At 42.1% G+C, this 12,973-nt stretch overlaps 1 protein-coding gene across 2 annotated transcripts in view; it reads left to right on the plus strand.

Annotated features, from left to right (window-relative positions):
- wdr32 (WD repeat domain 32) overlaps positions 1-12,973 on the plus strand; it is an 88,037-nt gene that overhangs the window by 36,808 nt on the left and 38,256 nt on the right. For both annotated transcript variants that reach the window (XM_072583701.1, XM_072583700.1), the window contains exons 3-4: positions 2,118-2,315; positions 12,464-12,666. In XM_072583701.1, coding sequence (XP_072439802.1) covers positions 2,118-2,315; positions 12,464-12,666 — 401 coding nt within the window. The remainder of the gene's footprint in view (positions 1-2,117; positions 2,316-12,463; positions 12,667-12,973) is intronic.

Below are 12,973 nucleotides of genomic sequence, written 5' to 3' on the forward strand. Positions count from 1 at the left end.
TTGTCTTGTATGTACTTAACAAATTCCTCTCCATCTAAACCCTTAACACTACGACAGTCCCAGTCTATGTTTGGAAAGTTAAAATCCCCTACGTAAACATCTATTATTCTTACAGATAGCTGAGATCTCCTTACAAGTTTGTTTCTTAATTTCCCTCTGACTATTAGGGGGTCCATAATACAATCCCAATAAGGTGATCATCCCATTCTTATTTCTCAGTTCCACCCAAATAACTTCCCTGGATGTATTTCCGGGAATATCCTCCCTCAGCACAGCTGTAATGCTATCCCTTATCAAAAATGTCACCCCCCCCCCCCCCCCCCCCCCCCTTGCGTCCCATTCTATCCTTCATGTAGCATTTGTATCCTGGAATATTACGCTGCCAGTCCTGCCCATCCCTGAACTATGTTTCTGTAATTGCCCAGATATCCCAGTCCCATGTTCCTAACCATGCCCTGAGTTCATCTGCCTTCCCTGTTAGGCCCTTTGCATTGAAATAAATGCAGTTTCGTTTATTAGTCCAACCTTGTCCTTGCCTGCCCTGACTGTTTGTTTGACTCGCTTGTATTCTCAACTGTACCAGTCTCAGATTGATCTCTTTCCTCACTATCTGTCTGGGTCCCACCCCCCACCTTACTAGTTTAAATTCTCCCGAGCAACTCGAGCAAATCTCCCTGCCAGTATATTAGTCCCCTTCCAATTTAAGTGCAATCCATCCTTCTTGTACAGGTCACTTCTACCCCAAAAGACATTCCAATGACCCAAAAATGTGAATCCTTCTCCCATACACCAACTCCTCAGCCATGCATTCATCTGCTCTATTCTCCTATTCCTGCCCTCACTAGCTCGTAGCACTGGGAGTAATCCAGATATTACTACTCTCGAGGACCTCCTTTTTAAATTTCTGCCTAGCTCTCTGTAATCTCCCTTCAGAATCTTAACCTTTTCCCTTCCTATGTTGTTGGTTCCAATGTGGACAATGACCTCTTGCTAGCTCCTCTCCCCCTTGAGAACATTCTGTACCCTCTCTAAGACATCCTTGATCCTGGCACCAGGGAAACAACACACCATTCTGCTTTTTCTCTGCTGGCCACAGAAACCTCTGTCTGTACCTCTGACTACAGGATCCCCAAACACAATTGATCTCTTGGAACCTGACGTACCCCTTGTTGCATTAGAGCCAGTCTTCATACCAGAAGTTTGGCTGTTCGTGCTACGTTCCCCTCAGAATCCATCACCCTCTACATTTTCCAAAACAGCATACCTGTTTGAAATGGGTATATCCACAAAAGACTCCTGCACTAGCTGCCTACCTCTCTTACCTTTCCTGGAGTTAACCCATCTATGTGACTTGTCCCCCTTCCTTATAACTGCCATCCATCACATACTGTTGCTGTTGCAAATTCCTCGTTGCTTCTGTCTCTCCAACCGATCTATTTGATCTTATAAGATTCGCAGCCAGCAGCATTTATGGCAAATATAATCCGCAGTAACCCTTGAACTCTCTTTAAACTCCCACATCTGACAAGAAGAACATCACTGCAAAGGCCATTTTGCTCCTTCACAATCTACAGACCGAAAACATAACACTGTTTTATTCCTCTACAAACACTGCCTCAGGTTAAATTAATAGGTATGGCTTATATTTTAAGTTTAATCAAGAGACATATCTCCAAAAACATATAATCAAGAAAGAATGTATTCTATTCCTGCAGATTCTCCGTAGGCCACACTTAAAACAATGGTTAACTTATCTGATTCTGTGCTGTGAACTTCGCCCAACAGTTCCTCCAAGATTAGTTGTGAATTTCACTGTTTGATAATTTTTAAAAAAGCTTTCAAATTTATAGCCTACTGAAGAACTGTTTCACATGTTCTCCAGTCTCTTCATGAAGAAATGAATGTATTCACATTTTTTAAAACCTTATTCTGTATATTACTGTCCTAGAGTTTCTGTTAGAATACATAATCTCAAAACACACAGCTGGAAATTTCCCAGTGAGGTAGTATAATTTTGGATGACATCTGAAACTGGAACTACTTCAGATTTCCTTTTATGCGCAGTGGTAAATGTTTACTGTTACATAATGCTCAGCAATTTGCTGTTTCCTTTTTAGGTTCCTTGATAACAGGCTGTTTGCAACGTGTTCTGATGATACGACAGTAGCATTATGGGATTTACGTAACCTCAACTCAAAAGTTTGCACATTGCACGGCCACACTAGTTGGGTAAAGAACATTGAATATGATACAAATACAAGACTGCTGGTAACATCAGGATTTGATGGGAATGTAATCACGTGGGACACAAATAGGTTGGTGTTTTGCATGTTTTTTTTAAACAAGTCTTTGTATGCTGAATAAATTGAATTTGTATTATGTAAAATTATACAAGGCTGGAAGGAAATACCAAATTGTGCAAAATTAATGTAAAAATACTATTTCTACCTTTGGAAGGCATCTATTCTTTTTGCCAATTTCTCTTCCCTGAATGGTTAATTCTTAACAATGGATGTATGTTTCAAAAACAGTTTTTCAGGAAAAATAATAGGTGAGATTTTAAAAATACAACTAGCGTTTCCTTTCTGCATAGGTTTGCTTTGTCATTTTTTTGGGGGAACAGTTCCTAAGTTCCTTTAATCAACCTGTTATGATGCACCTCTGTGGCATATAGGACTTGAACCCTGACTTTCTGACTGGAGATGTGGCACACTGCTCCTGCTTCTAAGACCTGTGGTGTAGTTTCTGTGTCAACATTTTTAATGAGAAAAATTATATGTCACCATTTATCTTGTCACTAATGTGAAATATTATTCAGGACTGCCACAGTTTTGTTTTCCACTTTCATAATCGGGTAAGTAGATGTCTGTTCAACAAGTTTGGTGGAATTTTAATTCAATGAATAAATCTGGAATGTAGAGCAGTACAGTGACCATGTCACTATCATAATTGTCATAAAAAGCTCATGTGACTTCTTTAGAGAAGAAAATCTATATATTTTCACAGTTTGACCTAAATGTGGCTCCAAATCCACAGCAATGTAATTTGCTCTTGACTGCTCTCCAAATAACCTAGCAAACTAGTCAGTTAAAGGACAATTAGGGATGGGTAACAAATGCTGACCTTGCTGGCAACCCTCTCATCTAATAAAAGAAAAATACATTATTTGAAAAATGGGAAAGCAGGATGGATTTTTTTAGGATGATAATGATCGAGGAGAGAGAAAAGAAATCCATCCATGAAACAGCCCTGGAAACCTCCTTATGTAATGCCGAAAAAATTATGCCTGCAGTGCTGGTCATATATTTTTAACGTTCATGAAGGAATTAAGTCTTTTTCTATTTTTATGACAGTTACTTTCTGCTTTGATTATCTTGGCTGTAATATTTCACTAAGAAGGCAGTAACTTGAATCTTGAGACCATTCCTTTCGGTGAACCTATTTTCTCATCTCTTTATATGGCTACCTCATCTAATGATTTGCCACCATCTTTACGCTTCCTAATCCCATGTAAACTTCTTTCACATTATCATCATGGGATATTGGTGATGCTGTTAATGCCAGTATTTAATGTGCACTCCTAATTGCCCTTGAGAAGTGCTAGTAAGCCACCTTCTTGAATGAATTGCTTGGCCATATCAGAGGGTAGATCTGAGGTCAACTTTGAAATTTAATTCCAGAACAAATAATTGGGTAATGGCAGGGTTAATAATATTAATGTCAGCTTTTAATTCATGATTTGGAGGAGTCGGTGTTGGACTTGGGGGGCAAAGTTAAAAATCCCACAACAGCAGGTTATAGTCCAACAGGATTATTTGGAGGCACTAGCCTCTAAGTGCTGCTTCTACATCAGGTAGTTGTGAAGCAGGATTGTAAGACACAGAATTAATAGTAAAAGATTACAGTGTCATGTAACTGAAATGAACAAACCTAGATTAAGTCTTTCATCTTTTAAAATGGGTTTGCTAGTTTTGGTTCTTTAATATGTAAATCCTAGAACTTCTTTTAAATCACATTCTTAAGATAACTTAAGATTTTATAATGAAAACCTGGTGTTGTGTGATTTTTAGTTTTTAATTCCTTTAGGTTATGATCGAATTAGTATAAGACCTTACAGGCTAAGGTAAATGGAGCTGAAAAACTAAATATATCCTTCATTCGAGTTGGTCCTGAGATTTTCAGATAAATGATTCCTGGCCTGTATTGAGTCAAAACATTGATGCAAACAAAAAGTTTTTTAAAAACTGCAGATGCTATATTGTAATTTATTATATGTCTCCTTAAACCCACAATACCAGTGATGTGATTGCTGTTTATGGTTCTCTGAATTGAGCCACAGTTGTACAGCATGGAAGCAGACCATTTGGTCCAGCTCGTTCATGCTGACCAAATATCCTAAATTATGCAACTCCACTTTAAAGGAACAATGAACTTTCATTTTGAGGTCTCTGTTCATCAATATTTCCCAGAACCTTCCCATTAAGTGTATATGTCCTGCCCTGATTTGCCTTTCCAAGATGCAGCACTTCACATTTATCAAAATTTAATTTTATCTGCCACTCCTCGGCCCACTGGCCCATCTGAGCAAGATTCCGTTGTACTCCTGGGTAACCTTCCTTGCTGTCCACTGCACCTTCAATTTTGGTGTATCTGTAAACTTAACTGACGATACCACCTATGTTCACATCCAAATCATTTATATAAATGACGAAAGGCAGTGGACCCTGTACCGATCCTTGCAGCACACTGCTGGTCACAGGCCTCGAGTCTGATAAGCAATCCTCCTCCTCTACTCTGTCTTCTACCTGCAAGCCAATTCTTTATATAAATTGCAGTTCTCCTTATATTCCTTGTGATCTAACCTTGCTAATCAGTCAACCATGAAAATCCTTGTTGAACACCTTAGTGCAGTCCATATAGATCACATCCACTGCTCTGCACTCATCTATCCTCTTCATAACTACTTCAAAAAACTTGATTAAGTTAGTGTGACACGAAATCCCACGAACAAAGCCATATTGATGATCACTAATCAGTCCTTGCCTTTCCAAATACATGTACTCCTGAATTTAGAATACTACTATCATTGTCGTGAGATGCCTGACTTTTCCCATGTGATTGTGTCGTCCAGTACCCCCCCCCCCCCACCAGTCGAAGCAAAACCCACAGAGACACAGTGTAGTTTTACCTCCTTCATCTTTATTCTGGGCCCTGGAGGGAGAGAGATTGATTGCCCACGTGCACAGGGGCATGAGCTCACGGTCTTTTCTGGAAGAGCAGTTTCTCAATGAACTATAGTCATTTTACAGGAAAGAGCATCCAGCTAAGGCAACATGCGTATTGATTGGGTGACTGTTACAATCAGCGGGTGACAGTAGTAAAGATTAAGCCATCTGCTATTACATGATGAATAACTGACTTCATATAATAAATACTTTTCACCTTGCTAACTGATGTTACATACTGACTGCTACCTCATCTTGTTAAATGGCTCTGCATAATGAATGCTTTTCCATCTCATTAACCCATTACCTTTGTCTCTGGCAGCCCAATGTTAACTGCAAGATCCTCTCTGATCTGAGTCATGCTCAGCTGAACCTCTTGTTTCACAAAACTCAGATCTTAACTCTTTCCCTGCCTGCTTATACCCAATATACATTCTCAACTGCATTACAGACACAGTGCATAACTCAGTGCCAAATAAACAGAACCCTTCATAGAATAGGATTTCATTGATTCTTACAGTACAGGAGGAGAATTTGGTCTATTATACCTGTATGACTCTCAAAGGCCATCCAGCTGGTCCCATTCTCCAACTGTATCCCCATCGCCCTCTAATTTAATCACTTTCAAATAAATATTCAGCTCTCTTCTGAAAGCTGCCATACTTTGTTTCACTGATGTGTTTACCCCGCTGTTCCATATGGGCCTCATTCTATCCATCGCTAATCTTTTACTGTTTGACTAATTTATGTTGTACACATGTTAGCAGTTCTTGTTCCGAAATACATTGTTAAATTTATGTATGTTTAATGCCATTTTTTGAAATCACTGGCTTATTTGATCTAAAGCACCTCTGAAAGACACTTGTTTTTAATATAGCCACATAAGCTTTATGATATTCGTGAATTTTAATGGAACCTCGCTTAGTAGAAGCATTTTTCTGGGAAATCAGATACAGTTGTTTTCATTTATAATGTGATGATAATTTAGATCAAATGAAGTCAGAAACCAAAACGACTGATTTTAGTATGAATTCAGAAGTTTTGATTTAAAATGGATGTTCTCTTCAGCCAGAATAGAACAAACCTCTGGTGCAGCTTATTGTCCAGATTCTTGCTCATAAGACCTAAGACATAGGAGCAGAAGTTAGGCAATTCCATCTAGTCTGCTCCAAAATTCAATGATGGCTGATAGGTTTTTCAACCCCATTTGCCTGCTTTCTCCCTGTAACCTTTGATCTCTGTGGTAATCAAGAACTTATCTACCTCTGTTTTAAGTATACTCAATGATCTAGCCTCCACAGCCTTCTATGGTAATGAATTCCACAGATCACCACTTTGACTGAAGAGTTTTCTCATTATCTCTGTTGTAAAAGATCTTCCCTTTACTCTAAAGCTGTGGCCTGAGGTCCTCCTCTCTCCTGCCAATGTAAGCATCTTCCCAACATCCATCTGTTCAGGCCTTTCAGTACTGTGTATGTTTCAGTTAGATCCCCCCTCATTCCTCTATGCTCCATTGAGTATAGACCGAGAGTCCTCAAGCTTTCCTCATATAATAAGCCTTTCATTTCTGGGATCATTTTCGTGAATCTCCTCTGGCTAATACATCTTTCCTGAGGTATGGGCCCAAAATTACTCACAATACTCTAAATGTAGCCTGACCAGAGCTTTATCAAGCCTCAGAAGTACATCTCTGCTTTTATATTGTCATCCTCTCGAGATGAATGACAGCATTGTATTTGTCTTCCTAACTACTGACACAACCTGCAATTTTACCTTAAGAAGTCCCTTTGCACTTCAGTCTTCTGAATTTTCTCCCCATTTAGAAAATAGTCCATGCTTCTATTCTTCCTACCAAAGTGCATGACCTCACACTTTCCTCGCACAGAGTTTGCTTATTGACAGACTTTGCAGAATTCAAGTCCAGGGGCTGAACCTCAGTTACTTTGAATTTTTTGGAGTGTTTGTCACCTAATGGCCTAGCAAGTCTTCTTGCCATATCTCACCAGTCAATGTATTAATTACCTATCTCATTCATATGGAGCCTGTCAGATCCTATTTCTGCCCCAGCTTAGCACATAACCTTTCCACAACTACTCATTACTCAATGACAGTCAAAGGTTACACTCAAAGACTCCAAGGAGACCTTGCATCAGCACCATCTCTAAAACCATCTGGGCACTCTGGCAGCATTGGCATTCTGATTCTGCCCCCCTCATTGAAGGGCATGTACACAAATGTTAGCGATGAGGATTATTTTTCATTAGCGTGGTCTATCTAAGTGGAACTGGTATACTTGGTGTTCGCTTTTGTGACTTATGCTGTTAGGGAACTGGCCAAACACGCTGAAGGATTGAAGTGGCAGCACAGAGGACGTTGAAGGTTAGTGCTGTGTAAGGTTGAGGGAAGAGACCCAGTGAGGGAAGACATTGCAGGAAATAGAGTCATATAGATGTGCAGCATGGAAACAGACCCTTCAGTCCAACTTGTCTATGCTGAGCAGATATCCTAAATAAATCTAGTCCCATTTGAAGTATTTAGCCCATATCCCTCTAAATCCTCTCTATTCATATACCCATCCAGATGCCTTTTAAATGTTGTAATTGAACCAGCCTCCTCCACTACCTCTGGCAGCTCATTGCACACGTGCACCACCCTCTGCATGAAAAGGTTGCCCCTTTTGGTTCCTTTTACATCTTTCCCCTCTCACTTTAAACTTATGATCTCTAATTTTGGACTCCCCCCACCCCAGTGAAAAGACCTTATCTATTAATGTATCCATGCCCCTCATTATTATATAAACCTCTATAAGGTCATCCTTCAGCTGCTGAACTCCAGGGAAAATAGCCCAAGTCGATTCAGAATCTTCCTATTGCTCAAACCCTCCAACCCTGGCAACATCCTTGTAAGTCTTTTCTGAACCCTTTCAAGTTTCACAACATCCTTCCTATAGCAGGGAGACCAGAATTGCAAGCAGAATTCCAAATGTGGCCTAACCAATGTCCAGTACAACCTCGCTGACCAATAATGGCAAGGTTACCAAATGCCTTGTGTGTCATAAGCAGTGGAAGAATGCAGGTGCAGTAGCAGTGTGTGTATGCAGTGACACAGAAGAGCATAGCACTTCACCTGGCAGTGGAGAAGAGATGGTTGGTCTTTCTGCAGCGCTACTGGCCATTCCTTTGGACGCTAAAATTGACACTGACCTGGACTGTGACCTCCGATCAGGCTGACAGGGTCTGGTGACACAGCTTCACTAGCAGTCCTTCAGGAAAAAGATGACCCTCCTCTGCACCACCCTGTCCACCAGGACCTCCAGTGTTAGACAGTTTCCCCGGTAGCATAAGATGAACAGTATTCTGGACCTTCCTGGCCGAAATGGTCTTGCACTGGTAGTGAGTCAGGTGCAAAGCCTTGGGTTGACATGCTGAAAGGTATCAATGACAGAGTTTGTGATGTATATGGGCTTTGAAATTTTGACGGAAGGAAGGAGCTGGGTCAGCACTCAGTATGTGTAGATTGAGTTGCTCTGTTTCCACGATTTTCACTGCTTTGCTGGTTTCTTGGTGACTTTGTTCAGCGATTCTTTCAGTGCTTTTTGGGACACAACACCCTTCATTGCACTTGCCAGTTCAGGCATTGCCCAGTCTCAGAGAATTCAGATAGCACTGCGAATTGTTGATGGGCCTTGAGGTCCTGGTGAGCAGGGTGGTATAGAGGAGGGCCATCCTCTTCCTGAAGGACTGTCAGTGATTCTGTACCATCAGCCCCTTCCAGACCGGTCTGAGGTCATAGTCCAAGTCAGTCCCATCTTCAGCATGCAGAGGAATGGCCAGTAGTGCTGCAGAAGGATCAATAATCTCGACCCTGCCAGACAAAGCTGCTACGCTCTTATCTCTGTCACCACATAGACATACTGCTACTGTACATGCCTCCATCCAGTGCTTGTGCCATATTGCAGGCAATAATGAAAGTAATACCTTCCCTCGCTAGCTTTCTTCTCTTAGCCTTGCACAGCACTAATCTTGCATGTCTTCTGTTCTACTGCCTCAATCCTTTATCACATATCACTACCTGTCTACCTACATGCACCAGCACTTACTTCTGTGTCACTCACTGTAATCTTTCTTATTGACTTGTGCTTATTGCAAGAGATGAGAGCCGAATGGGTGGAGGGGTGCCGACAACAGGCTCTTTATCCTTGAGGGATTTTGGCCCATGCAAAAGAAGAGCAGAATCACTCCTGCAAGGATGCTGAAACATCCATGTCCCACTCTGCATGCCATTGCCTCTCACTGTCCCATTAACCCCATTATTGCTCCCAGTCATCAATTGCCATTTCTAACCATTGGTGTTATGCCTACTCCACTTTTTTGACGTTCACAAGCATACCCTCAATCTCAGCATTGAAACACCTGGTTCCACCAGCATCCCCATCCTTGACCTTTTGAGGATATAGAGACGTCCTACGAAACCTGCATTCCCCACCAGCCCAGATAGTGATACCCCAGTAGGAAACATAATGATCGAGAGGGTACACAATCTCTGGTGAACACCTTACTGCGACAATTCTGCAACTGACGGACAAAATAATTGCCCAGGCCACTGGCACTGAGAATTGCTGGAGAGCAGCCAGCTGCCCAGGGCCAGATGACAAACAGGGACTTGATCTAAATACACAAGAAGGAACACTGGCAAATGGGAGGCAATGGTCTCGCCCAGAAACTACATCAGTGCAGTGAGTCAACTGACTGACTGTATGCCTCTATTTGCAGGTTGGTGGTTGTCTTTGGGAGCCAAGCCCAGTACCCTGATGGCCTTCTGGTGACCACACATACCTGCAGTCGAACATCCTACCTGTTGTACCCTAGGACTGAAGGCATGGCAACAGTGTGATGGATGAACCTTGAGCCTAGCCTGGGTTTGCTCTCCTTACCAAGACACAGGGCAATGCCAGGAAGCATGCCGCAAGGGGAGGAACTACACATGGGGACCCTCTGCAGTTTCTCCTCAGACTTGGCCTTTCACCTCCATCTGGCTTCTCCCTCTCTGATTCTTGGAAGTTCAAGCTGTGTGTCTTACCCATCAAGACAAAAACGGCCCCAGGATTGCCCAGTCAAAACTTGAGGGCCAGCAGTCACTACATCAGAGCAAGCTCATTTCATCCCAGCTGCAGAACTAGGGAGTGCACTTAGCTATTGTGTGAGGTGAAGAAGAGTATGTTGCTTCTTGCTTCCCCAAGCAGTGTGACATGCTGGGCAAGAATTTCTTGCATGCACTCTGGTGATTTAATGACTTCTTACTGACGACTGTTACAGTTGAGGGAAAAACAGTGGCCTCAGGTAAAATTCTGGGCACTCAATTTTGAATTCATTAACAAATCTGAAAGTGAGTCAAATGATGATCATGAACCTATTTAACCATGAACCATCTAGTGGCAGTTCTTGGTCAAATAATAGGCATTATGAATTGAGGTTTGAGAACAGAGCTACAGAGATCAGCTACAGTTGGCTGGAACAATGTGCATGCATTGTGCTGCTGATACCTTTTGCCCCATGATAATGATCCCTTATGTTTGGATCCCTCTGTGAGCAAAGTTGTAGCTGTGTAAGCAAGGTGCCACCTTCAAAGAGGGTGAATGGCGCAGCGTACAGGACTTTGTGCTGGACCTTTTCGAGGCATATGATTTATGATGTTGCCATTTAAAAGCCTTCTGAACAGTGTGCTGCAGACTACTCCTTTTACAGGTTTTCATTTGCCCTTTCTATTCCAAGTGTGGTTACAGCCATTTTCTTTCCATTGCACGCTTTCTGTTTCCAGCATGATGAATGGCAAAAGTACGCACTCCTCCTCCAGTAGTTCTCAGCCTCACCCTCAGCCTCCGCCTGACCCTGTCAGTGAGTCCAAGTTGCCCACCCCTTCAACCCACAGCATTCACATTTCTGTAAATCCCCACCCAGCCCATCCATGTTCATCTATACCAATCTACCTATCCTCCTCTCACAGCCATATGAGGAGGCCATGCCTAGTGTCGTATTTCGTGTTTTATGCCATTTTAGTGTGTACAAGCCCCCAACAATACCCTTCCAAGCCGTCTTGTACAGTTATTTTCCACACCCTTCATAACATACTGTGCCCTTGTTCACCGCCTTCAGCTCCCAATCCTGAAGGCTAAAATGTTGAGGCTGCAGCTGCTATTTCCCCAACCCAACCTCCTTCCTCCTTAGTTTCTAAAGACCATTCAAAGGGACTTTCCATGACCCACACCCTGACCGATATGACCACATCCTTGACTAAAAGGAGATTGAGGGGGGGACCTGATTGAGGTTTACAAAATCACGGAGGATATAGACAGGGTGGATAGAGACAAGCTTTTTCCCAGGGTGAAGGATTCAATAACGAGATGTCATGCTTTCAAGGTGAGAGGTGGAAAGTTTAAAGGGGATACACGCAGTCAGTACTTCACACAGAGGGTGGTGGGCATTTGGAACGCGTTGCCAGCAGAGGTGGTAGAGGCAGGCACGGTAGATTTGTTTAAGATGCGTCTGGACAGATGCATGAGTAAGTGGGGAGCAGAGGGATACAGATGTTTGGGAATTGACCGACCGGTTTAGACAGTGCATTTGGATTGGCTCAGGCTTGGAGGGCTGTTCCTGGGCTGTAAATTTTCTTTGTTCTTTGTCTCCAATACTGCATTAGCCGTCTCCCCTGAACTGCTGCTACAGCGTCAACAGACTTATCATGGCTCCACTCCTTGTATTGCAAAGGCTGTCTACAGATAGCAGGACTATCCTATCAGGAACGATTGGTTCTGAAGTTTTGAATGATGAGAGGGGATCTGATTGAAACTTTTAAAATTCAAACAGGGTTACACAGACCAGATGCAGAGAGGATGCTTTCCCTGCTTTTTTTTATAGCCAGCAGTCACAGTCTCAGGATACAGGATAGACCATTTAGGACTGATGTAGGATACATTTCTTCAAACAAAGGGTCGTGAATTCATGGAATTCTCTGTCACAGAAAACTACGGAGGCCATGTCACTGAATATTTTCATGAAAGAAATAGATATTTTTTAAAGACGTTGAGGAATGGAGAGGAAGCAGGAATGTGGCATTGAGATAGAGGATCAGCCAGATCATGTTGGATGGTGGAGCAGGCTTGAGGGGCATTAGCCTACTCCTAATTTCTATGTTTCTATGCCTATGATTATAGTAATTACTATCAAATTGTTGTGAAACAGATGTACAGAGGAAGGCTGTCCACATAAGAAATTCTTCCACACCCGTTACCTGATGAGAATGCGTTTAACACCAGACTGTTCAAAGATGCTAATATCGACATCATCTGGTTATCTGTTAATTCTTCATGACCTTGATTTAACCCAATCATTGGAAGTTTCTAATTACCGCAGTTTGAGAGGCAAGCGTTCGGCTTCAAATACAGGTTAGTACATTGAACGTTATGGCTTTCGTATTCCAAATGTTGCTGACTTAAAAACTACTAAGTTTGTTGAGAGAATCTAATCCTTTATATTTTGAATAGTCCCTCCAGATTGAATTTTACATTTTGTGTTGATTTCTTCATCTGCGCTTTGTTATTCCTTAAGTCAGTCATGGTATGATCGTTTTGGAAAGATTGTCTTGCTTCTTGCTTTTCCTAGCAGTGTGACGTGCTGGGCAAGAAGTTCTTGCATGCAGTCTGGTGATTAATGACTTCTTGCTGCTGACTGTTACAGTTGAGGGAGACAATG

The sequence above is a fragment of the Chiloscyllium punctatum genome, chromosome 14, assembly GCF_047496795.1.
Source record: "Chiloscyllium punctatum isolate Juve2018m chromosome 14, sChiPun1.3, whole genome shotgun sequence".
NCBI lineage: Eukaryota > Metazoa > Chordata > Chondrichthyes > Orectolobiformes > Hemiscylliidae > Chiloscyllium > Chiloscyllium punctatum.